The sequence below is a fragment of the Numenius arquata genome, chromosome 8, assembly GCF_964106895.1.
Source record: "Numenius arquata chromosome 8, bNumArq3.hap1.1, whole genome shotgun sequence".
Lineage (NCBI taxonomy): Eukaryota > Metazoa > Chordata > Aves > Charadriiformes > Scolopacidae > Numenius > Numenius arquata.
This window is the reverse complement of record NC_133583.1, coordinates 45425225-45452843: the sequence shown is the minus strand read 5'-3', so window position 1 is coordinate 45452843 and position 27619 is coordinate 45425225. Positions and strand designations below refer to the sequence as shown.

The 27619-nt window shown below is 37.8% G+C and overlaps 1 protein-coding gene across 1 annotated transcript in view; it reads left to right on the top strand.

The window, feature by feature from the left end:
* HS2ST1 (heparan sulfate 2-O-sulfotransferase 1) overlaps positions 1–23067 on the top strand; it is an 84296-nt gene extending 61229 nt beyond the window's left edge. Inside the window, exons 2-7 of the mRNA XM_074152031.1 lie at positions 271–509; positions 8187–8272; positions 11882–12020; positions 15898–15995; positions 17219–17376; positions 18433–23067. Coding sequence (XP_074008132.1) covers positions 271–509; positions 8187–8272; positions 11882–12020; positions 15898–15995; positions 17219–17376; positions 18433–18659 — 947 coding nt within the window. The 3' untranslated portion in view covers positions 18660–23067. The remainder of the gene's footprint in view (positions 1–270; positions 510–8186; positions 8273–11881; positions 12021–15897; positions 15996–17218; positions 17377–18432) is intronic.
* Positions 23068–27619: the final 4552 nt, after the last annotated feature.

The following is a 27619-nucleotide window of genomic DNA, read 5'->3' as shown; positions in this document are numbered from 1 at the left end:
ACACTGGCATGAGTCATAGAATACAGTATGTGTTCCTGGAGTATATTGTTTTCTAGTCTTCGTGTTCCATGTAAGACTAACTCATTTTTTATCATTCATACATTTTATAGATTGTTTTGCTTCAGATGTGTCAGAAATATGTATATGACAGCAAGTGTTTCCTTTATTGCTGAGGAGTTACTGCTTTTCACCAGGTTATTTGCATTTTATGGTTTGAACTCAAAATTGGTGATATTTACACTGAAATTTTGTATTTGTCTTCCTTAACAGAAAGGGCTATTGCAAGACATGAAGTCAGAGAAATAGAACAGCGTCATACAGTAGATGGCCCCCGACAAGACGTGCCACTGGATGAAGAAGATGATGTGGTGATTATTTACAACAGAGTACCTAAGACTGCCAGCACATCCTTCACAAATATTGCCTATGATCTTTGTGCGAAGAACAAATACCATGTTCTACATATCAATACAACCAAAAACAATCCTGTTATGTCTCTGCAAGATCAGGTAAGCTGCAGCATTTGGGATGTCTTTATTAAACAAGGGGACAGTACAGAAAAAATTTTTGCTATTGCAAACTTATCTTGTCTGATAGAATTGGCTTTTATGTCACATTTTCCAATATAAATAAATTTTAATGTGTTTATATCTTCTTTGTAGAGAATTAATATTATTTATTAAATAATAGGTTTAAGTTTTTGCTGGGCTACTGGAGGTGGTAAGTATCTGTTTATTGTACAAAAACAAAGCTAAAAAGTGACACAGGGCAGAAATGACCTTTGATGTTGTAACTGTAAAAGTTTATGGTATTGTCAATTGTCTGCCTTTTGGCTGTGTAATAATATTTGCCTGTCATCTCCATCTGCAGTGAATGCAGTTTTATGTGCTTTCCTCTCTGAGCAGTGCAGGCGCTGTGCCACGCTGTCAGGGTTATACTTCTGTCTGTGGTACTAGGTCTCATCACGTCAGGTCTCACAGGTAATAAAAAAAAAGATAGAAAGAAGTCGTGGTAAATAACTTTGTAACCACTTAAAGCTAAAATTTGTGTAGTCCCAGGCTAGAAATGATCATAGCTACCACTACATCAGATGATGAGTATTAAAAAAACAGATGATGAAGGATCAATGCTCTGTTTTTCTTGGTGTGGGGTGTGGTGAGGGAGTAAATTTTTTTTTTTTTAAGTAATATTTCTTTGTTCATTGTGAGTGCACACACAGGGAACCCAGGTTTGAGGTCTGAAACATCACTATGTCATCATCTCTATCTGTAAAGCAAATGTTGCCAGACTCTTGAGTATGTACTACCAGTTGTACACTGCTCATTTTACGTTGATATGCAGCAGAGGCGAGAGCTGTTCTGCATTGCAGCCTGTCAGCACTGAGGCTTCCAGCTCCTTTAAGTGCCTGGCTACGGGCAGAAGGAGCTCAGAAGCAGCTGTTGGAGTGGTGCGAGGGGCAGCAGATGGTACGGGCCCTCCACTTCCAGTTCTGTATTTGGGAGAAAGATTGAGGTAGGCGTCTCAGTGCAAGGGACACAGAACGTACTTGGGGTGGGACTGGGAACCTGTTTTGAGATAGTGGGGTTGTGTTACTGTTGGATTTTTGCTGTTGTGAAATCTTTTCCTAAATGTGAAGGTGATATTGTCATACATGATCACTGAGATTACTAAGTAAATCTGGTAGCCATCTATAGTCTTGTCCACTGTGTAGAACAAGTACTAAAGACCTATGCGCCAACAGCAGAGTGACTTTTCAAAAGATGTAACAAGCCTCTATCTGTTAATTAAAATTCATGCTCAAGTCAGTCATACTTAGTGCTGCACTTCCAACCACAGATTCTGTTTCTGTCAAGGTATCTCTGAATTGCAGTGGTCTGTCCTGTCCTGAAGGATAGGAGAGCTCGTCATTGATGGTATAAATTAAACATAGGCAAACTTGCCTTAGATTTCCACTTTTGTTTGAATTTCTGTGGTAGCGCAGACACCCCTCCCACCCCTCGCCTCCCTGGGCCACTTTGCAATGTCAACACCAGCCAACATTGTTCTTGCTTTAGTTACAAGGATGGTGGGCCCAACATTGTTCTTGTTTCAATTGCAAGTGCTGTTAGCTGGGACAATCTGGCACTTTCTGACCTTGCCTTCTGGGGCAGTGAGTTGAGACAATCTGGTACTTTCCTGTCCTGGTGCAAGGGCAGTGAGTTGGGGCGATGAGGCACTCCCTAACTGCACCTGGAACTCCTGCTGCCTGGGAAATGTACCAGAGACCCCTCCTGCCTGGATCACAAGCCTACTCAAAAAGTTGCCAAAATCACCTGACAAGAATTGTGGCCACAATGGAAAAGTACTGACCAAAGTGAATCATCTTGTGACCCTGTAAATATCAATCCTAAAGTGACGCCCTTTGGAGCTCTCTGGGATCGCAGCAGGCTGCTACCCAGTATTTCACGAGAGCATTCAGACCATCCACTGATAGAAGCTAACGAAGGGAGTAGTTTCAGACCATTTGCTGATAGAAACTGACAAAGGGATAAGAGTTAGGAGTTTCAGACCGTCTGCTGACAGAAGCCAACAAAGGGAAGAAAGTGCGTATAGTACCATTTTGATCACTGGGTACCAAAATTTACTATTATCTGCAGAAAAGGAAGCATCTTAATCACATGTTAACCTCTATATCTGTGTGTGTGTGTGTTCATGTATGCAATTTGATTTAGGAAACTTTTTTGTATCTTTAACTAAACTGCTGTGTTTGATTTCAAGAAATTGTTGATTATTGAGTAATTAAGTGTTTGCTAGAAAATCATATAATCAAATTTTGTGATTTGTTATAGTACTGTTAAGGAACCTCAAACTACTCGTATTCCAAAGTCGCACAAGACCCATGATCACACGTTGAAGCACTACACTGAAATCCCTACACCCAATCCCTTTAGACATAAACTGTTGACCAAGTCTGGGACTAGGAGTGGATCCAGCGACACCTGGACTCATCTCAGAGATTTGTTTAGAAAGCAAGAGGGTCCAGTTTGAACCTTGTGACTCAATGGGAGGTTTTTCTTACCCCTTTATTAGACATAAACCGTTGCCTTCCGCATAGTGAGTAATAGAGTGAACCTTGCCATCAAACTCTGTTAAGTCGTGCTTTTATAAATTTATATTAAAATCACTTTTCTAGTATCTTTGATGGTGATTCTTTAAGCAACCTTAAGTTCTCCATTCCCTTCTTGATGATTTCATTTAAAACAAATTTGTTCTTTACCAGCTTAGTTTTGTTTAAGAGAAACTCTCCTCCTCATCTTCCCTCTAATAATTACCTATTGAAAAGTGAAAATCTATCAATGCTGGGCATGTATACAATACTGGCAGTCCTACCTTGATTTGATATTATGCTATTGTCTGAGGTGGTAAATTATGCTATTTAATTAGACAATTGATACTCCTCCTCTTCAGTGGCCATTAACTGAGAGATGCTGATAATGCAAACCTTAATATTTATTGGATAGTTGTTTAAAGAAGAAGAAACACTTATTTATCTTTAGTATACTGAGATAGCAACTTGCCGTTGTAAGTCATAACACAATTCTGGAGATGGCAAGGGTGCTGATGTAGGTTTACTCTTTGTGGGCTTGGATTTGCATGAAATATTCACATGCCACCTTGCATCAGTGTAGCTCACTTGCGTACATTAGGCGTAGATGCACCAGCATAAAATACATAAACACATCATAGAGGCAAAATTGTTTTATCAGTGATACTGTTTGTTAAAGTGAGCCTCCCTAAGCAAGGTGAAGATTTTCTTGGGCCTGAGATAAATTTGTAAAATCTGCTGTACTTTTTCCAAACTACTCTAATTCTGTAACAGATTTTAAGTTCTCTGTGCGTATATAAAACCCTTACTTTTTGAATGCAATCTGAAAAAACCCTGTTTAAAATCCACTCCAAATATAATCTGTATCTGATTTGAGATAATCTGGTAAGAGTCCCTAACCCATGCATTTTAGTTTCAGATGGAACTTGTCCCAGCAGCCCTCCTTTCTTTTGCAGCTTCTGACAGCAGGATCCTGGGAACTGCCCCTCTTTCCACAGGTTGGGCCTTTTCTTCGCAGCAAACTGAGTGCCGTGTTGCCCATGTTGCATTTCTGACCTGTGTGGTCTGTAACAAAACCACTTGCTTTCATTAAATCAGAGTAGTTGTTTGGTTGGATTTTGTCACTTGCATGTTTCAGTACTGGTACCTTTTGTCCCTGTATGTATGCCTTTGTTTATGGCTAGTTGGATGGCATACCAGCCACACAAACTTCAGGTTTTTTGCTACATGGTGAAATTGTCATCTAAAACATTTAGAACAAAATTACTGTTCTGTATTGCATCATGTATTCTTGATATATTATTAGAAAAGGGGCTGTGAGAAAACGTTCTCTGTACTGTTGTGAACATAGGAAAAAACGTGGTACAATTATCCAGCATTTCACTCCCTCAGCTTGTTTTTTCCTATTACTTGTTCTTTTTCCTTCTGCAGTTTCTCTTTCCATTTTTCTCAAAAGAGCAACGTGAAAATTATAATCTTGCTTCCAAATGTATTCTAAAACAGCAGCCTCTCAGAGCATAGCACACTCGTACTGACCTTAGTAGTAGTTACTTCCTCTGCTGGTGAAGGTTTCAATGGCTCTCAGAAGTGCAACAAGTAAAAGGTTGCAGCCAGTCTGTTAGAAGTGGAAGTCCTGTCATGTGCTTCTGAACATTTAAGAATTTTTCTCTTGGAGTTAGATGGCATAGTGAGTGCTAGTGTCCACTGCTGTACTTGTGCCAATTGTATCTTCCTGTTTGTGCGAGGCAGGTATCCTGGCTGTACTATGGCTGAACTGGTGAACTCTTGTCTTTTCACCATCTCACAAAGTTGTTGTTCAGCTGTCCTTGCCTTGTGCTTGCTTGTGGTTTCTCACGACATGCAGCCAAAGGTGTGCTGCTAGCCTGTTTCCAGCATTCCTGACCCTCTGAGTTAGAGCTAACTAGAAGTTATTAGCTTGTACGACTACTTGGATAGCTAAGCTACCAGTGCCTTTCTGCAGAGGGATTCTGATTTAGTTATCCCATCATGCTTGGTCTTTAAATCTGAATCTGAGATTTCCTTTAATGGGAACACTGTGTTGGTCTTCAGTCTTACTTGAGAGCCCTATTTTTGTAGTTCAAATGGAAAATCCTCATGTGCCCTGACCAGTTTGGGCTTGACACATTCATCCCCCAAGTCATATGTAATTTTAAGTCAGTTCCTCTGCAACTGACAAACAAAACTAGAATATAATGACATGAAAACCTGGGGCTGTTTTGGTGTCCAAAGGTCCATGTTATACCAGGCCACAGGGTAATAACCTTACCACCTTTTGGGGGCAGAGAGTAGGGGGGTGGTGGGAGTGGGGTATTGGTGTGGGGGGGTATGTGTGTTCAGACTATAGGGAAGAGGGATTGATGGAAGCAGTTAACGGACAGAGGTGACAGCTTACACTATCGCTTAGGGTTGCATGCCCAGATTTCACAGGGCTTTTTGCTTGCATCAAGTATGCTGAGGTTGGTTTTTTTTTTTTTTTTTTTCCTTTTGACTCACTGGGATTTGTTTTAAATTCTTATCATCCTAGAAACTGAATGTATTTAACTTACCTTTCAGGACATCTTACGCCCCCAGAGTACGTTTGATCTGGCTTTTTAATTCAGTGAAGCTCAGCTGATTTCTCACTTACTAAAGGCTGTGAAGCAACTTTGTAGCTGATTATATAAAAGCACCATGAAACAACTTCACAGGAATTCCATTCACGTCTATCTGAACTTTGAAAGTAACCTTAAATTTTATTCAGTTGAGTTCAGATGGAGAAGCTTGCTCCATCGCTAAAAAGCTCCAGTATCTGCTAAGCCCTGAAAAGAAAGGTAAAATTGATCATATTTAACGGTATGAAGCAGCAAGCAATATTCATCTCTGCCCTAAAATGTGTGAATCCAGACTCATTAGGCTGGCTGTGACCTGGAAAAATTCTGATTTTTGGAAGGCTGCAAACTGGGGCGGGGGTTGGGGGGGAATCTCTCGCCTGCAGGCCTAGTTATAGGTGTTAAATTCTCGGGGGCAGTGCATGTTGCTGGTCCATCTTAAGGCAGATGTAAATGTCACAGCTGTCTTACAAAACCTTCCTAGCCTTCTCTCAGCTTGCCTGGTGTTAAAGTTAATAAAAGGCTAGAACATCCATCCTATGTTCATAAAAATTATTTTCTTAGCAGACAATGACATTGTAAGACAAAGAGAGTATATTGCTGGAACATCTGAGGTTTGATGCCAGGTGGTACCATGGGGATCTAAGACGTAACTGACCCTCGGGATTTTACACTTAACGTTGCCATGTGTCTAGTCCTAGTCTGTTAGCAGCAGCTAGATTTCAGAAAGCCTGTTCATAGAAATGTAACTGAAATGTACCCTTTAATAATGCTGCAGTGCACACAATAGGTAGCGTAACTGGTTTTCTTTTGAAGTTGTATCAACCAACTGTGACATTTTGGAGTTTGGAGGTGAGGGAACAGAGGATAAGATAGACTTTGCATTTAGGAAACTTCTTTCCCAGGTGTAGAAATATTAATAGCCGAGGGTCTCCACTGAAACCATCTTGTCATTAGTCTTTGAAAGGTATAGTCAATGAAAATGTGGTTTGTTTCAGTAGCAGTGATGGTAGTTTAACTGGATTCAAAGTCTCACGGATATATTATCAGTTTGTGCCAATACAGTTTATGAAACACCATTGTATAGCAGTGCTTTTCAGCTACATTTACCACAATTTTCATGTGCAATATATGGTTTAAATTGTGAAATGCCACAGACTGTGAAACTTGTACACCGAAAAAATGAATGCTGCCTGTTATTAAAAAGTAATATCCATTTCTTTTACTGGAGAGTCTGAGAGCCAGTGTTTGAAGAAATAAGTAAAGGTTATCAACCTCTTAAGTCCTAGACAGCGAGTTTTGCACTTCTGAAGAAACAGCAGCAGGCCAGACTTGCCTCTTAAAATCCTCAGTTGGTTGGTAATGATAAATATCATGTTTCTGGACACTCTCAATCCATTAGACCTTACACAATGTTAGTGTTGTCTTGAGCTCTCAAACTTTCCCTTTTTTGACTCTCTTGTCTCACCTCAATATCTTCATGGTTATCTGTGTCACTGTATAACATGAAAATATTGTAGATGTGCAGGGAACACTATCTTCTAATTCTCAGCTTCAGAAATGGCATATCATTGTCAGACAGCTCAGGCAGTACAAATTTATCTTTTCTTTATTATCCAATTCACTACTTTTGAAATAACTTTCAGAGTTAAATGCTTTGATGTTAAAATATTCTGTTCATCTAATAAAGTCAAGCTATATCAGGATTTGCATGTCCCACTTAATTTGATCATACTTTGTGGTTTGGGGCGTGTATCTTAGTTTGTTTTTATCTTTGAAATGTAAAGCTATTCCTATTTCTGTGAAGTTTGCTGATAACTGCTTCATCAGCCCTTGTTTAAGGGCTACTTCGTGCCTTTAACATGGAAGTTTCACTGAAATGTTAGGCTTAAGATAACTATTCAAAATGATAAACTATAGATCTAATTTACACTGTATGCATTTATAAAATTTCTGGATTACTTGTGCATTGCATTTTGGGGTGGTGGAGCAAATGAACCATCAGATTTGTTTCTTATGTTGCAGTAAAATAGGTCTAAGAATATGCTTGTAAATCCTGTACACTTTTATTTGAGGGACTAAATACAGATCAGACAATTCCATCAAAGGTGTACTTGCATTTCTACTTGATGGAGGGAATCGCTGAGGGAATTTTGCATTCCTTTCAAATTACAGATGAAATGGACTGACAGATATTTAAATGTTTTTCTTGCTAATGTTCTTGCGGTAGTTTTCCTTGAATTGCCCTTCTGATTGCTGTATTCTGCTTTTGTTTAGTTTCTGATCATTAAATTGTGATGACCTAAAATGAGTCATCTGCATGCTTACAGAAAAGTCTATTTTATCTGGCACAAATTCTTTGATAATATTCAAAATAGACTTTTTTTCTAATGCATTAGAGGTTTTTACTTACAAACCAGAAGACACTATGTATGAGGCAACTTAACGTGTTCCAGCTGCACAGAAACATTTTCTGCTGTCTACTTTTACAGGTCCGATTTGTGAAGAATGTGACTTCCTGGAAGGAAATGAAACCAGGATTTTACCATGGGCATATATCTTATTTGGACTTTGCAAAGTATGTTACCCTTGGATTTCTCTGTCGACTGTCATAGTAGTTTAAGTTGCTTGGCTCCAGCTGGATATTAGTGCCCTCTAGTGATGAAAGTCTGACAACTGCAATTTTGAAAAATTCACACACTGAAATTCCTATGATGAGCAATATTTGGTTTTGATTTTCACAGTTTTCTCTTGTCTTTTTGCATGATAAAATCTAGCGGTTTCTCATTTCAAAAATATTTATATGCTAGGTTTAGTATTCCTTGTCTGAACTTTACAAGCTTGTTTTACTGAAAATCCTGATTTTTCTCTGGAACACTGGCAGTTCTGCCTTAGGGTTGTCTTCCAATTCTGGGAAGTTTAAGATACCTGTTCTCAAATATGTTTCATATAACAAGTAATACCACTTGCCTCTAAAGTTAGGTAGTTGTTCTCTATCAGAGTATCCCTTTACACTTTATCAAAATGTTAAATGTTATATTTTAGAGCAGTTTTCTGGCCTATAGTAATTTGGCTTGCTGTAAAAAACACTGAAATAATTCTTGTGGAGTTAAATGTTGCTACTTCTAACATTTATTTAAAATAAAATTAGGTTAAAATCCTCCCAGTGACTTCAAAGGTTCAGGATCATATCTGTATTCCCACTTCCATGTGTTTCTTTTCTTGTCTTATTTTTACTTCTGGATCTAAAGCAGTGATCCTCAGTAGCTGAGTCTTGCGAAACCTCCCCTTGAACTAACAAATCAGTTTTGCTTAAGATGCTTACTAGGCAGTGCGTCATCTTGCACTTGCTGCATGTGGAAAATGGTTTAAAATTGAAAGTGGAATTTTCAGATCTCGGCATATTTGTCTGCACGAACAACAGTAACTACTACTTTTACCTCTTGCTGATGGTCAATCCTCAGTAATGTTATGTTTCTATGTATTAAAACATTTATTTAAGGAAACGAGTTTTTTGTATGTAAGAATTTCTTTTGTTTAGTCATTGCTTTTAATTATTCATTCTATTATATGCACTGATTTTTAATTCTAGCTTTTTATTACAAAGAATGAGAAGAGGAAATGAGGGCTTCACAGATACCCAGTACAGTATATTATACAATAGAAAATGCTAAAAGCTACAATAGAAAATGCTAAAAGCTACAATAAAAGCTGGAAATTACCAGTGGCACCAAGTGAAATCTTGAACTTTACAAAAAAGTAACACGCAAGAAGTCTTAATTGCAAATCAATCGATAAAATAAAATACCAAATTTCATTAGCTTCCTTTCTGCCTTTTTAACGTTAAAAGGCTGCAACATTAATAAACCCTTCAACCGAGTAACAGCTTTCTGGAGCAGCAAAGGTGAATGTTCACAAAACACTTGCTTCGCAAAACTGAAAACATTTTCAGATACTGGAACTTTTAAAACTAAAATAATTACTTTACATCTAAAAAGCATATAAGAATTTCACACTTTTCTTTCATCTGCATCTTCCCTCCAGGACTGTGTTATCCTTGTGTTTGTTGTTTGTTATCCTTTCACCTAAATGATTTTTTTTTCCCACAACAGCTTGCTTTCTCATACTTCGGGTTTTCATTCTTAAAATAATATCTTGAATACTCTGGTTGTGCTTGGCAAGACCCACACTTTTAAGGCTGTGAGGTATGTTCTTGTAGTGAGCATTCCTGTAGTTGAGAAGTGTAAAATGTTTCAGAAAAGTCTGTGCCTGCTTGTACACAGACATCAGACTTAGGTCCACTGTCAAATATCATAAATACTTCTTAAATTATGCTGAAGCTTAAAGTACTGGATTCAGTCGATGACTTACAGTATTGAGGACAGATTACCATAACCCATCCATGTAGAAATTACAGCAATAAAAGTTTACATTTTTTTCCTATTTTTAAAAAATTTCTGGTCCACCATTATTCCCTATTTTCTCTGGTAAATTGTTGGAAAAAAATTTTTTTGACAATGCAATTGCCAAACCATTATCATTATTAATAAAGTCAGAATAGTAAGTGGCTTATGTTATCCTAACTGAGGCTAGTTTTGTGAGGCCATGTGCAAATCCATATGAATGTCCAATCCAGCACAAACGTTTCCAAGGGCTTTGACACCTTTATTTAACCCACAAATACCTATTATTGGTTGAGGCTGCTAATATATCAAAATAGTTTGTTACAGCCTTCTACAGCACTTGCAGTAGGGTCTGTAGAAGGGGGGACACATGCATGTCTCAGGCACTTCAGTCGACCTGAAAGAGGGTGCAGTTCAAAGTCTGGACTTTGCATCAAAATGGTTGATACGTTCACACACTCCTGTTTTGTGGACTTTGGGAGTAAGAGCTGGCGTACAGACAGATGTCGGCAATGCTGCCTTTAACTGCTACAGTCTGATTCTGTGGTACATTCTGTTGGCAACATCTGAAGAATCAATAGGTCTTTTTGTAGCCTTTAACAATTTCTGTATCTGTAGTGCTGGTCTTTTGCCAAAGTAATGCCTTTTAATTGTGTTTTTTCTAACTTCCTCTTTTCTGCTGCTTATTCTACGTTTCTGTTCTTTAGCTTTGCGACTTAAGATTCCTCATATGGGCAGTATCTGGTATTATAATTTACTGAGTACCACTTTAACAATAATGGTACTACATCTTAAAACTAAGAGTGCTCTCTGTTTTAGCCAAGCTAGGAGGCTTGAATGGCCCTCTGTCAATGCAGAACACTTTCCCAGTTTGCATGGGAACAGAGGAGAAGTTTTTTCCAGCTCCTAGCTTTACTTCAGGGCACCTGACAGGCTTGCAATTTCCATTGTGATATAACCTCTCTAGTATTTGGATACCGTATTTATTTGCCACAGTAATGTCTCAAATGGAAAGAAAAATAAAACTGAGAAACGCATTGTAAAAGCTGTCTTGAACCTAGACCATTGCAAGGTAGCATTTGCACAAAACAGTTTTGGTGGTTTAAATCTTTTTCACGTGTCCCGTGAGCTTACCACCTCATTTCATCAAGCCTTCCTGTTTGTACCACATTAAATCAAAATATGCTTACGGCAAATGTCTAAGGAAAAAAATTTATATCTTTAGATAAGGAAGTTAATATGGTTACAGATACTATCTTAGGCTTGTATTTAATAAGCATAGCCATATGGATTCAACCCAGGTAACGGATGGGCTCTGAGCTCTGTCTTCCTCCTGTTAGCGTTCATGTCTTTGAGAACTGGAGAGCTGCCAGGAAAACCACTTGCAGCATCGCATAGCGCAGTTCAGGAGGGCGGGAACTCAATATCAAACTTCCTTGTACTTGTTATAACATGTACATGGCTGCTAGACTAATTAAGGCATTTTTAGAGAGATGGCGTATAAACATTTTTAGTATCTGTTATGTGAGAATATTTCACTTTTGTTTGTTTCTCTAATAAAAAAAAAACTAAAATCACAATCCTAGGAAAACTGAAATTGAACTGACTTTCACATCCGCATAACGCACTGGATATGGGGACGGGAGGAAGTGACACTAAACTTCCTCTCACCATCATCTCTGTATATAGATAGATTTCGGTTGTATCAAGAGACAGGCTTTTAAGTATTAGACCAAACCAAAGCTTCTCATCTTTAAAGGACATTTTTTCCTCTTTTACTTCAGATTTGGTGTTAAAAAGAAACCAATTTACATAAATGTCATAAGAGATCCTATAGAACGACTAGTTTCTTATTATTACTTTCTGCGCTTCGGAGATGATTACAGACCAGGGCTACGGAGGCGAAAACAGGGGGATAAAAAGGTAAAGTACACTTTATTATATATGTTGTTCATACTAAACTTAATATGAAAACAGTTTTTAAAAATGTCCTGATAAAAGCTGAATAGTTCTTGTATCAGCCTGGGTGACGGTGGTGGCTTTGTAAGTTATATTCTCCCCTTCATGTCCATATTGGACCAGAGTGTAACAATAAGTATGTTATTTGTAACCTTATAAATTCACTATATGTTGCAATTCATTAAAAAAATCAAAAAGAATAAAATTAAAAAATGGTTTCAGGTATCCAGAGTTGTAAGTATCAAGTTAAGCCTATCCTCCTGTATAAGAAATTTACATCTCTTCTTGTTGAAGAAGATGTATTTTTCACCAAAAGCTGTAAAAATGCTGGTGCTTTGGCTTTGATGTTTGTCAGCAACATGGACAGTGGGATCAAGTGCACCCTCAGCAACTTTCTGATGACACCAAGCTGTGTGATGCAGTCGACATGCTGGAGGGAAGGGGTGCCACCCAGAGGGACCTGGACAGGCTTGAGAGGTGGGCCTGTGGGAACCTCATGAGGTTCAACAAGACCAAGTGCAAGGTCATGCATGTAGGTCAGGGCAATCCCAAGCAGAAATCCAGGCCGGGCAGAGAATGGATTGAGAGCAGCCCTAAGGAGAAGGACTTGGGGGTGTTGCTTGATAAGAAGCTTAATATGAGCGTACAATGTGCGCTGGCAGCCCAGAAAGCTAACTGCATCCTGAGCCGCGTCAAAAGAATTGTGGCCAGCAGGTTTAAGGAGGTGATTCTACTCCTCTGCTCTGCTCTTGTGAGTCCCCCACCTGGAGTACTGCATCCAGCTCTCGGGCCCCCAGCATAAGAAGGCCATGGAGCTGTTGGAGCAAGTCCAGAGGAGGGCCATGAAGATGATCAGAGGGCTGGAGCACCTCTCCTATGAAGACAGGCTGAGAGAGTTGGGGCTGTTCAGCCTGGAGAAGAGAAGGCTCCAGGGAGACCTTATAGCAGCCTTCCAGTACCTAAAAAGGGGCTTACAGGAGAGATAGGGAGGGACTTTTTGGCAGGGAGCGTAGCAATAGGATGAGGGGGAATGGTTTTACTCTGAGGGTGGTGAGACACTGGAACAGGTTGCCCAGAGAAGTTGTGGATGCCTCATCCCTGGAGGTGTTCAAGGCCAGGCTGGATGGGGCTTTGAGCAGCCTGGTCTCATGGGAGGTGTCCCTGCCCATGGCAGGGGGGCTGGAACTTGATGATCTTCAAGGTCCCTTCCAACTCCAACCATTCTATAATAAATACTATAACAACTAATAAACATGACTAATATTTTTGCATGCCCCACCCAATCCAAATAGTGTTTTTTAAATATCAGGAAGAGGCCAGTCCTCTTTTCTTTCCAGTTGATAACTAACTGCTCTTCTGTTATTTAGGTTTTGGTGCCATCTTCAGCTATAGCATTTCAGTTTGTCCATACATCCTACAGCATAGGTAGAGGAAAGCTTCAAGCAGAACAGGAATTGAAATTATGCTTAAAAAAAGTATCTTCATAGACTGACTACAGAGGTGATTTTGTGTTATGATCATAAAGGCATTTTTTAAAAGGGAGACAGGATCTCATATTTTGTTACCTACTCTGGTCCTTTTCATGAGACGCATGATTTGGCCAGTGGAATTCCTCCCTGGTAGAGTTGGATGAGGTAGAAGGATCAGCATGCTGCGTATTTCATGCTGTTTATAGGACTTAGTATTTATTCAAAAGAATGAAATTTAAAAGTAGTGGTTTGTTTTTGAATTATAATCCAACCAGACTTGTTAGGTAGTCACTGGGAAATGTTAAGCCAAAATCCCAAATGCTGGGTAAACTGCACTTTAAGTTCTGATTTGCTGGAAGAAGTTGAAATGCATTCCTATTTATAATGTTTGTAATGCATTGCATTAATAATTTTATGTTTTTCTATTTATGATGCTTTTTTTCCTTTTGTCACTAACATACCACTTTATTTAGGTCAGAGACTTAGTTGTTGCCATACAGATTCAACTTGTCCTGTAAGCATCTCTAGTTCATTTAAAGTGAAATTGATTTGATATGCCAAGTTTTAGGGTTTCTTTAATTTATATCAGGTAATACTATTTTTCCATGGTGTTTCCAAGAAGACTGTACATATATAGATGGCTTCAGTTTTACATACATGCGGTATAAAATTCAGTATGCTCAACAATGGATTGACCTAATCGCAGTGTTTATAACACTGGCATCTATTCTAATCTGTGTTATAGTAGGTTTACTAAGAGCTCTTCAAATGAAAAGCAGGAAAGGTCAAAAATGCAATCTTTCTAATGGAAGTCAATTGTGCCTTTATTAAATGGAAAGGAATCTCAACATACTTTACACCCTTGCCCCCTCCCAGTCCATGCTGCAGGATTTCTATAGAAGAGTTCTTCATTCATTTTCTTTCTATATCCTTGTGCTTCCAAAGTTATAGAAAGCTTGGATCCAAGAAAAGAGTCTGTAAGACAAATGTTTCTTATAATAAAATCGCTGGATGGAGTAGTCAAGGTAAGTATATAAGAGGAACTGGGGAAGGGAGCCTGGCCTATTTCATCTTACTTAGAAAATTACTTGCTTACGTTTGCATATTAACTATGAAATAACCTGCAGGTATAAGCAAAGAAGTCTTTCTTTTGACAGATACCAGTTTGTATTTAGTATTTACAATCATAAGTTAAGAGGTGCATTTAAACAATTTAGTTCTAAGGTAATGTTGATGTTATAAAGTACTCATGATAGATCAGTGCAGAATTTCTCTAGAGAACTATGCTAGAGAGAGCATACCATTGTCTTGTTTTCCTAGTTAAGCTGCATTTTTATCTGTGATACGTGACACGTATGAGCAATTCTAAACTGAAAGTGCAATGTGGAGCAAGACACCACAGGTTAATCCCTGCTTTGGCCTGATATCAGTAAGTTTTTCAGATTATCACAGAAACTTCACCTCAAAATAGAAGCAAAGGATGTTGTCCTTGTTCTAGCACTGAATAATTAGGCAAATGTATTTTTACATAGTTGTTTTGAACAGAAACTTGTAATTATAGAGAAATAGCAGTCTAAAAAGTTGATTTGTGATCACTTATTTGTTATTAAATAATTTTTAAAAAATCTATCCTAGGTACATGGCTTATATCTTCATTAGAAATATCATAAATACTTACTCTATGGTGACTGGGTAAAATATTTACAAATTCTTTCCAATGCTAATGAGAGTCTTATTGTAAGTGTGTTACTGCAGTTGAAACTGTTGCTACAGCTGTCTGTCCAAGTAGAATGATGTTGCATGGAATATTCTGTTAAGCAGGGAACAACTTGCTTTCACTTCTGATTCCCAAAAAACAAATTAGCCTCTGAAATGGCAGTTATTTGTCATAATATTTCAAATATAATAGAACATTGTCTAATCTAAAACACTAAATGCAGAGTGTTCTATGGTTTAAATATCCAGCTGTTCCAGTATCACACAAATCCTGATGGCATTTGATGCTGTATCTTCAGTGACTTCTTTTGTAAGGCAAGAATGATGATATCAACACTTACTGATTGTTTACTTGTTTTGGCTTATAGCCTTTATCATGGCTATATCAAAGATATATATTCAAATGTATCAGGTAAGATCAAATTGTTCATTAGTTCTAATCATAAAAGACTGTCCAAGTACTATTTTAATTGAGACAAGTAGGTTCTCCTAATAGCACTGTGGAAGCAAGGCTTGAAAATTTTCCTTTTTTTTTTTTTTTTCTTTCACATATTTTGTGTTTTTCTGTCCCCACTACATTTAGCAACTAACCAGGTTGAGATGTTTGATACATACATTAGATTTTAAAGCTCAGCTCAATTTTTGTCTTGTTCCAGACCTTTGATGAATGTGTGGCAGCTGGAGGTTCAGACTGTGCTCCAGAGAAACTCTGGCTTCAAATTCCATTCTTCTGTGGCCACAGCTCCGAATGCTGGTAGGGAGATAAATGTAGCTTAAGTCATTAGTCAAGCAGATCAGCAATGAAATATAAACTTAACAAATGTGAATATGTAGCACAGTTGGGGAAAGCATGAGGGACTGGACAGAGTGAAGCAGCAGGTATGTTAGTAATGTATTTTCTTTTGAAGATGTATTTTACTGAAACAGTCTTGCAATTCTTTAAACAAGCAATATGTTAGGATACTGTATCAGCAGTGCTATGAGGGAAAACAGATGTTTTCAATTTTAAAAATAATTTTTGTAGATTTGGAGTCTTCACTTTTTCTCTTATGACAGGCTACAGTATCCGTCTTTCTGAATGGAGATATTTTGTTCAAGCTCCTAGAGTTTCTGTGGAGAATAAAATAATTGAGATCAGGATAAATTTATCTTCTTAAACCTTTACCAGACATCCAGTAGTCAATGCTACTTTGTAGAAACTGAAACAAAAGTAAATAGTGTCCAATCTGTCAATGCAGCATGTTTTATAAAATGGCACAGACTTAAAAAAACTCTATGGGAGACTTAAAAAAAAAAAAAAAAAAACCATAGATAATTTGATTGATTCTGAGTGAAATCAAGGGCAATTATTTTTCAAAGGTACTGTTCATCCAAACATAAGAAAGTAAATGGCCACTTGGGAGCTCCCTTTCAGTGGCTCTTGGTCAGACCAATCTACACCTGGGACAGATGGAGAAGCAGAGAAAGAAAGAACTCTCAACCTGTCTTTTCACCCTGTCTAAAGCTATAAAAAGGAGGAAAAAATGTCTGTTTAATTTCTGTCTGTCATTTAGTAGGGAAGTTCTCCCAGTAAGCACAATGACTTCCTAGTTCAGAATTATGCTTGTAGGATGCAAAAAGGAAGGTGTGTTCTTACCAGAACCATTTCTGGTATCTAATGTGAAAGTGGAGACTGAGTATTGACATTGAGAAAATGTAAATCCTCCAAAAATTGCATTAGTTAGAGACAGTAACCAAATAAACAGACATATTGGGGTTTTTTTGTGGATGAGTTATTAGTCAAAATAACTAGAGTTAAATTTTTAGAGAACACAGATGAGAGAAACTGGAAAGGGAAATAGAATTAGGAATGGCTATAACTTGAAATGAGTCTTGCCTGCCTTATACAAATGTCCTGTTATGAAGTAATCTCCATCTAGGGACCAAGGATTGTTGGCTGACATCAGAACTTGCTGTAATTGTTCTCTGTCATTTTAGGAATGTGGGAAGCAGATGGGCTTTGGAACAAGCCAAATACAATCTGATTAATGAATACTTCCTAGTGGGAGTTACTGAAGAGCTTGAAGACTTTATCATGTTATTGGAGGCAGCTTTGCCCCGGTTCTTCAGGGGTGCCACAGAACTGTACCGTACAGGTATTTAAATGGTTGATTGCGATGGATTCCATGTGTTTTTCATCCTCTTAACACTTTTTAAAATGTGAATTCTTTAGGCCTAGATGAATAGTTTTGAGTCTCTGCCAGGTCTGCCTCTCGGTTGATGTTCCTACAGAAGAGACAAACTCCTTAAAAGACTCTCAGTACAAATTTTGAGAGCAACCCAAATATCTTCCTGCCTTGCAGAAATTGTAAATATTTAAGGTTGGGGTAAAGGCAGTTGTGTAGGTATACCACACTTTAAAAATTGTGGCAGGAGTTTATCAGAACATTTTTGAAAGGTCCTGCAGAGGCAGATTTCCATTTCCTCAGAAGCTCTGCTGATGAAATTAACTGCGTTTGATGGGTCTTTTTGCACAGCCAGCCAAGTTGCAAGGGATACAAATGTGCAAGTACACATTTATCTTCCTGGGGTAGTGTCACAGGCATTTGTTATATAGCTAGTAGCTCAGTTTCTAGGAGCTGGCCATGTAACTTATGATGAAGAAAAGGTCCATCTTAGCAAGCTTCTGTCAGCAAATAGAGGGAGAAAAGGGTCCTGATGTATGGAGACTGGATGTGTAGTATTAACGAGTTTGTTATAAAGCAACAGATAGCAGTTCTTAGAGAAAATACTGTCATCGTTTTGGTCATCTTTGTCTCATGAGAGGAGTCTCTTGCTCTGCAGTTTGTAAAATTTTTAACATTTTATATCAAATTAACATCTAAATAATTAATTTTGAAAGACCAGTCTTGCTCCAAGTACATTATGTGGAGTAATCTTGTTCCTTAAATGAAGTGTTCATTCCCTGGGTTTATTAGAGTAAGGAGAAAGAATTGAAAGAACTGATGCAAAATTCATTAACATTTAGTGAGAGAGACTGCAATTTTTCCAACCCCACATACTATGTTAATAAATTCTGGATTAAATTCTGTCACTTTTAATACAGTTTATCAACATGCTGAGAGTATAAAACTCTGTAAATAAATGGACTATAAACAGTTTTTAATCACGTGAACTTTAAAGTGAAGTTATTCCTTTCATTTTGCATTTAGGAAAGAAGTCTCATCTTAGGAAAACAACTGAGAAAAAACTTCCCACAAAGGAAACTATTGCCAAGCTACAACAGTCTGAAATCTGGAAAATGGAGAATGAGTTCTATGAATTTGCACTGGAGCAATTCCAGTTTGTCAGAGCACATGCAGTTAGGGAAAAAGATGGAGAATTGTATATTCTGGCTCAAAACTTTTTCTATGAAAAGATTTACCCGAAATCAAACTAAGAACACTATACCATTAGATTTATGGACCTAAATCTTTGGTCACCGTCATCTTAGTCCTCAGCCATGGAAACTAGATTGCTTGTAGACCTCCAAGACGTTTCTTTATAGATCTGAGAAGAGTGGGCTGTGGATCACCTCCAGGGCGTTGGATACTGGCTAACAATGTTGGTAAACCAGAAGCAAAGGCTTCCTTTCTTTTATCTAACTAATATTTTCAGTGGGACTTAATATACTTTATCTGAAGAAATCTACACTTTAATTCGGAGCAATTAATACACAGCAGTTTTAATTGAAAATATAAACAAAAAAAATGCTTCTGTTGATGCTCTTTTTAATTTTCAGAGCAATTTATTTTCATTTACACTTCTGTGAAGAGGAAATCATTTTTCCCAGCTTTCAACATGGAAATTTTGGTTATATACAATATGAGTAGTGTTAATAACTGGTTGACATCTGTGCTTTGTTTTTGTGAATCATGTCACATGATATTAATTGGGATGGTTAATCATGTTCTGCTGAGAAATGCTGCTGCTGCTGAAATTGCCCATATTTATATATGTGGTTTTATTAAAAAATTACAACTAATCATAAGTGTTAAAACTTCATTTCCACATTAATATTGTAAAAAGTTAAAGAATCAAAGCAGTTTTTGTTTTGTTTTGTTTTTTTTTATCTCCACCACCACTGACTGAGCTTGGGAAAACTACGAAGAAAGTTGGTATTGTCTGCAGTTCTAGTTGATCCTTACACAGTGGTATAAAAATCATAAATTCAGTATTAAGTTTCTCCATGGATTCTTTGTAATAATTGTAAACTGAGGTATTGGTGAATCCATATTATGACTCCATTAGTGAGCTGTGGTATGGTTAGGGTTTTCCTACTACTTCGATACTTTTACCTGTAGAATATTTTTACTAAGGTGCTTTATAATGTGTTTTAAAGCATTGCATTTACAAGAGGAGTAAAATGCTGTAAATACTGCTTATTTTATGTATTTGGACCAAAAGGTTTAAAGTAACTAGTTTAAAGTGGGTTTTTTGCACCAGTTCTGTTATGTGTGAAGTGAAAAACATCACATCTACTTCCTGGTTGAGTTGACTGTTGGACATTGCTGAAATGCACCTCAGTGACCTCTCTGACTTCAATACCAGAATGTTGTCCAGGGATTCTCTTTACAGAAATGTGGTCTTCATCCTTTTATTGTGGTAAGAGGACAAGAAGAAAAAGGTCATGTGTAGTCTGGTTGAGAAGGATGCAGTGAACTTGATTGACATAATTGTATTTCTGTAACTGCCTTATGTGACTATTGTAAATTTGTGAGTCGCCATTATTAACTATGTGAAACACCTGGTAGATTAAGTAAATTGAAATTTGAGAACAGATGTTTGGGGCCACTGCTTTATAGCAAATGGCAGTGGAGAACTACAAGAATTTGTTTCCTATTGAATTTTCTTAAAGATCTGAGTATTTACACATCTTACACCTGCCTTTTCGTAAAGTGCTTTTCACAGGGTTTAATGGGGGAAGGCACTGAGGAGACAAAGTTAGGAATGGTGATAAAGGTTTAAATTCCTAAGGGATGATGCTGAAGGCTTAGTTTAAAATTACCAAGTGGCGTTTCTTTAACCAGCTTGTTCTTGTAATGAAAACAGAGGAAATGGAAAAAAGTCTGTGAACTGGATGTCTGCAGCCAAAAGCAACAGCCCAATTACAGAGAGGATAATGAGAGACTATCAAGTACATCTTGCGTTTTCTTTGTTTTCTTGGGTTTTTTTCCCTTTGAGTTTAAAATAGATCTCTCTTTGTTCTTCCCAAATAATCAGGGAAGTTTCCTTCTGATAGCTTACCGTTTATATAGCATGAACCATGCATAAGATTTCCTGTTCTAGTTCTTGTCTATTGACATCATTAATAATGCCAACATGTTTGGGAATAGGATGTGTTAGTTCACACTTGAAGAGATGTTTCCTAGCTAAAGGAATGAACCGAGGAGTCATACACAAGAAGTAGCTGATGGAGATCTAAAAGTTTCCATAAAAAGGCAGTCACTTTTTTGAAATGAAATGAATATTTATAATTCCAGGAAAGATTATCCACTCAGTGATAGTTTTATGTTAGGTACTATTTTGACTGTGTTGTATTCCTTCAGAATAACTCGGATCAGTTTACCTTCTTGAGTCTTCAGAATTTTCAGAAGAGCACCTCTAAGAGAGCAGAAGAGTTTACTTAGTGAAAACATAAAATACTCATCTAAGTAATGAAACAGGTATGTAGACGAATGTTTCTGTATGGACAAGAAAAATAGGCAAAACTTCTACTGATTTCAGTAGGGTCTACAGAAACCTCTTCTATTCTGTAAGCAATTTTAAAAGTTGTATTTCTTTTTTTTCCTTCCAGGATTTAGAATTTCTTAATTATGAGTCTTCAGTAACAAAAACAATAGAACAATGCAATTTTTTTTACTTTTAAAAGAGCAATATATTTTTCATAGTTCATATAAGAAAACACAGTTTATTTAATCAGATGTCACTTCCTGTTATTTGCTGTGAACTGACAGGTTTGAGACAAACAAGAATTTTAGGAATATTTTTTTAAAATGCTATCTACGATTGGAGAGGTAGTCATTCCAGACGTACTCTGAAAATGTTACTGTCTGTGGAACACAGACGGGAATCAAGACTGTCTACTTTTATATCTAATGCAGCCATTAAGTCAACTGTGAACTTTTTAGAATTGTTTGAATTCAGAACCATCAAACTTGGATTTCCTAAAAGACAGTTTAGGAAAAGGAGCTTTACAGATTTTTAATAACCTGCCCTTTCCATCTTTTCAGAAATGGAAACAATTCAAATTGTTGGTATTAAAAATATTTTACAGTTTATAAACAGAATGTATCTTGTGTGTTTTCCCTTAATGACTTATAGTGAAAAGCAGCAATACATGGAGTTTTGGTGTTGCAGGTTATATGATCAGTAAACTTACTATGCAGCCTCCTGAACACAGATCTTTCAACTGAAGTCACTGCAGTCTGGGCACAGGAGTGAGATTGGCTTTTTGCAGGGCTGAATTTGTTTGAAAGGTGCTGAAATGCTCATATATATATAGTTGAGAGTAGGTTTTGTTACACTGTTCTGTACTTTTTGTACAAAATTAACACCCAGATTTTGTGCAAAGCTGTAGCCCTGTTGAAACTCTTGGTGTCAGCATAATGGCACTAGGTCTAGCTGCGCTGGGAACTACGTGGCCATAACCACCGCATGCCTGGACCACTTGTGATACACTGGGCTGTGTCGACAGGAGACCAAGAGTGGCTTTAGCTCTTTCCCATAACAATTCTGCAGCCATGCAACAAGAATTTCACTCCTATTTTGTTAGTGCATCTATAAGCAGACACAGGGCTGGGGTGCAGACCATCCTATGTGCACATTCCCGCTGGCTCTGGGTTGGTTTTCAAGCAGTCCCTCTGTTAGCAGTACACTGATCATGGCTTCGTTTTCAAACAGGCGTGAAAATTTATAGCTATACAGTATGGGAGAGGAAGAAGCAGCACACCCTGGTCGTTTGAAATGCCTTTTCTGGGTACTTAGTTTTTCTGAAGATATTTAGCTATTTTCACTTTCCAGGAATAAATATTTGCTTATTTATGTTCTCAGAGCGGTTCTATTTTATGTCAGGGAAAATTCAGTTGTTTTCGGTTATAATTCTGTTAAAATTTTCCACGAAGCTTACCCAGCGTTGCTAAACATATATGTGACAAAAAGGTGTATGGATGACACCGTATGAACTGTGCTGCTCAAGCAGTCAGTGGAAAAGCCCGATTCAAGTGCACTGCCAATTTAGCTCTTCAAAATTAGAGCATATTTTATGACTACTAGAGATTAAACTTAAGGAATCTATAAGGCTGCTTAGTCGCATGGACGCTTCCTTTACTGCAAGCCTATGCAACTGTGTAACCTTTGCAGCAGTATTTATAGAAAGAGCCCTCTTCCTGAGACTTCTCTGGAGCATAATTATAAATGTTCATACACTTGTACTGTCTGATATGTACATCAGCAGCTTTCTGTAGCTTCTGTAAAAGGAGACAGGTTTGTGAGCATTTCTAAAGCAGTACTGAATGTAATTTTGGAAAACATGGATTGTGCTTCATGACTTTTTTCTTTTTGAACACACACACGCAGCTAAATAGTGCCTTTTTTCCTCACAATCCATGTTGAAGATGCTCACTCCCACTCACCCTCCGTAAATTGATTCGTTTGTGCAATACTGTTCCAACTTGAAACCATTTTGTCACGGCTGTTTGAGAAATAATCTCCATTTTTCCTTACTATGCTGCCAGCTTTCTGTTGTTGAAGTGTTTCGGTTGATTACCTAATGCAAATGCTATAAAATAAAACACCCAGTGGGAAGGGGAAAGAAAAGAAGTCTGGTGTCCTGTCTTAATATTTGCATGTCATATTCACATTAAATGTTTTTTTCCTAGAAGATGTTGTTACACAGAGTTGTGAACTTCGTTTGCAGCTATTATGACTTTGGAGGGGAGGGGCGAGCTGGAGCGTAGCTGATCTGTAATATTTCATGTAGCTATAACCAAATATATTTATAGGCTTTTAGAATTTGCGTTGGGCTTTCTGGCCAGAAATGTAATACATTTGCAGAGGGTATATACACTATGCTGAAAGTGTGAATGAAATGTTCTTAATGTTAAAACTGAGATTTGTAAGAATAGAAAACTGGCATTAAAACAATGCGTCGATACATACGTGCTTCCCTGCCTGAGGGAACAAATGGCCCGACCAATTACTGTGGCACTGGAAGGTGCTCGGTAACTGCAGTGAGGAGTATGGTATAAGAACTTGAGTGGAATAGAAATGTCATTTGCATTTTTAAGCAAGCGCTTAAAACAAGAAAATACAGTGAGCACGAGTAGGCTGCTCTGTTTAGGATTTCTGACGCGTGCTGTAACCATTGCCCTGTAAACATTCCTAACTGCGTGCGCTCGGGAGCTGAACAGTCGTCCGACCCAGCCAAGTTTCTTAATGCGATAGTTCCTAAATATTTAGTTGTCAGCCTCAATGATTAAGAACCATCGTGCAGTTACTCAGCAACTTCCACTCGAGGATTTTAATGGCTTTTAAACCCCCCTTCGTTGAAAGTAGACTTTTCCTTACTTCTCTCAGTGGAAGTGATAGGTGTAATTGTGCACAGGAAACAAAGTCTCTCTGCTTAGATCAGCCAGGGGGAAGTGGAGGAAAAAATTGCCTATATAAAGGTACAGGACTTCCTAAGGTCACCGCGCCTCTTTCTGAAATGATGTAGTAAACAAAATGACAACCAAAAAAAAGTAAAAATACAAAAAATGCTATATTTAAAATGACAGTACCTTCTCCTGGGATAGACAGAATGACTGTAGTGTTAGAGATATGTGTTGAATACTGGTTGAACTTTTTTTTTTTTTTTTTAACTGATGCTGCCATTTGCACAGGCAATTAATCTCATCAGTTGGAATTCATGGGAGGGGGGAGTGAAAGAAGGGAAAGGGTTTTTTTTGTTCAAAGGTAAATTTTTTTCTCAGGTTCTGTATTTTCATTTTATTTATTGTTTAAATCTTGCATTTGATTTCAGTATAATTTCCTTACTTCTTTAATAAAATACAAGAAGTTGCTAGTGAATGTCAAAGCAATGTCCAGATGTTTTCTTCAAGCACAAGTCCCCTGCTATGACCTCCCCCCGGCTTCATTACCACATAACGCAGATGTGGTAACTTTCAATAAGAGCTAATTTAAAGGACTAATAATACTCTTTATTAAAAAAAACCTCTACAAAGAACACCTGTGGCCTAAAAATGAAGGCTTTGAGACCTTTCACCTTGTCATAATAACCAACTGCATCCTCATAAAAATGGAAAATACTGTGATAAACATTCTCTGCCCCTTTTCTGCACGTTTACAAGGCTGGTCCTGAATCTACTCAGATTTGCTGCACACAGACATTAATCTCATAATAAACATGACTGTCAAAATAATTGCACAAAGAGCAACTACCCATCTTCCTATGGAAAAAAAAATAATATATATCTCAGCACAAAATAGATTAAAATGGTGATTCATGGGAATTGTGGTTATAGTTCAAGTATATAGGTATCGCATTCCTCTGATGCTTTAAGAAACAGTTCACTACCTTGCTGTATACATGGATGTGGTGTTCCACCCTGCTATTGACATGAAGTAATCTGTGTTTTTCAACTAAAAAAAGCATTGTATTTCAAGTATAAATTCAGTATTAATAAGGAAAAACACTGTTCTATTTTGAGAGAGAAACATACCTAATTTGGTATGATAATTTAAATGCTCTAACTCAACCAGAACTCCGGGTTTGATGCAGCAGTGACTGGAAAATATTATGAACTGTCTCTTTACCAAAAAAAGAAAAAAAATTACTGTAGAGAATAATGGTCTTCTGGCCCTAAAGACATTATTGTCTTGACAAATATTGATTGCCATTTTTAGCACAGAATAGAATTTGGCATGCTTAATTTCCTTTATTTAGAATTTAATAACTTTTAAAATGTTGCGTGACTCGGAGAATTGGCAGGGGCAAGAGGAACTCTTCACTGCTAGAGACTTGTGCAGTTACAGGCTGGCTTTGTCAAGACTGCCTCACTGCAGTGTGTAACCAGGAGTGAATACATGGGCAAGCGTCGTGTAGAACAGTTGATACGGTAATAAAGGGTGTATATGCATCTGTGAAGGCAGTATGTAAAGAACGCAGAGGAAAGTGCAGGCAGAAATACAAACCGCTGTATAAGATTGCAGTAATTCCTTAAGTTAACAGCTATGATGGCTATCTTTGGCCTAATTATCTGCTTTGGATCTCCCTTGCCTTCCCTTGACTGAATTAATGAATTCAAAGTTGCAGCCATTAAGGCCGCTGCTATTATAAGCAAGGCCTGTACACCGACAAGTGAAATCTCTCCTATTTATAACCCCAGACCAAATACCTACTTCCGGCACTTTGCTCCAGGAATACTTATAGCTAAGCTATAGATCTGGAAAAGCAGATTACATTGACTGGGAGGCTTGTCTGCACTGCATTTGAGATCCTTGCTTCTTGAAGATAAAATAGTCAGTAATTGCATGATAGAAGTAAATCCCTGAAGTCTGGGAGAAAGCATCTTATGCTCAGATTATGTGGAGCAAAAACTGTGTGCTTTTTTTGGGTGTCCATTCAGATTGAGTTCACTGGCTCAGGCAGATTCCAACCAGACATCTGTTAAGGCTACTTTAGAGAGGTGGTTGGAAACCTGAGGTTTACTTTTAGCAAAAATTCCCGTGTTTTTCCACAAAGCTTTTCAACGAAGGTTTTGGGGGTTTTATTCCTTAAGACAAACAGGGAATGTTTCCCTTGAAATGAGCAAAACAGGAAACCAGCAGCACCCCCACCACCCCAGCAAACATTCTTTTGTCAGTGCCCTTTTTTTTCCCTCCACAAGTGTATGGAAAAATGCGTGAGAATGTATGACATCTGTGCTCAGCCTCTCCTTTTTCTCAGCTGGCTCTGTGAGATAGCGTAATAGGTTTCATTCCTTCACCAGCCTTCCAAAGGACAAGTCTTATCTTGCAGGTATTGTTGTAGGACATGAGATCACGCTCCAATACAGAGTTTATCAAACATGGTGTTTACTCAGGATCACCTTTGAGAGTCTGGTGGCAATAAGGTCCCTGTCCTGTGTATCGGAGGTGGTGCTTGCGTGTTGTGCTGAATTAGCTCATGCAAGCTAGTGACTGTGCATACAACAGTTTGGATGCATTTACCCGCTGTATCTGACAGTCACTTCACCTAGCAAGGGTATTTAACTTGTGTATTGGGGCTTTTTTTAATCTTTGTGCGTGACAAGATGAGAATCAGGCTGCAATCAACAGGTTTTATTAACTAAAGCGTTGCAGCCAGCTCATGTGTAACTTTGGTTCCATACCCCCTCCTCCTCAAGTCACCCATCCAGGAATGTCCTCTCATATATATATATGTGTGTGTCTACATATATATAGCCGTAGTTCTCATCACTTGATCATACTGAGGTAAATGGAGAGTGAATTACAAAGCCAAAGAGATTCAAAGACGGCTTTGGAAGCCAAGTTTGAGAACCTTGTCAGTAGTGAGTGGGAGCAAAGCGTGCCCAGGCAGACACCCGAATGCACTTTCAAAACCCAGCTTCTTTGTGTATCTGAAATGGTTTCTCAGCATCTCTTGAGCAGTCCAGTTTGGGCTTTGCTCAGGTCAAGTACAAATTTAAAAGAGCTTTCTCTGATGAAAGATCCTGATATTAAAGGATCCTTTATTGCTCCTTTAACAACAGTGTTTTCCAAGACGATCGTGTACCTTGTGACTGAGAGGAGGGTGAAACCCTCGTGTCATCATTTATCATCGACATTGAGATGGTTCTTCAAATTTCTTTCATCATTTTGTGTTCTGCTTATGTGTCTTGATTTTAACTCATTCTTTTTCTTGTGTTTTCTCATATGCATGAAAAAGAGTTGTTCAAAATCCAAAAGAACATGCTTTTCTCTATAGCTGTGTCAGTAGACTCTCTCCCATGCCAATCTCATTTTGTTTATCCAAATTCAAATAATGATTGATAACTGGAAGTCTTACTGTCTAGTTCCAAAGATACTGAAAAGACTAGGAAATGGGGACTTGGGTATCACAGCCATACAGGATATTCTAAAATTTCTTGGAGTCTGTGATAATCCATAGCTAAAAGCAATGCAAACTAAGTGTTGTGATAACACTATTTGTCAGTTTTTCAAATGTGGAGCCTGAATTTAGGTATTTATGTTAGTATGTATTTATCTAAAAAATTGTTCATGGGTTGTTTTTTTCAGGTTGAGCAAGTATCAATAACTTTCTAGGAAAGCAGAATATCTAGTTTTGGTGCCAAGGTATTAGCATCCCTCAACAGTTTG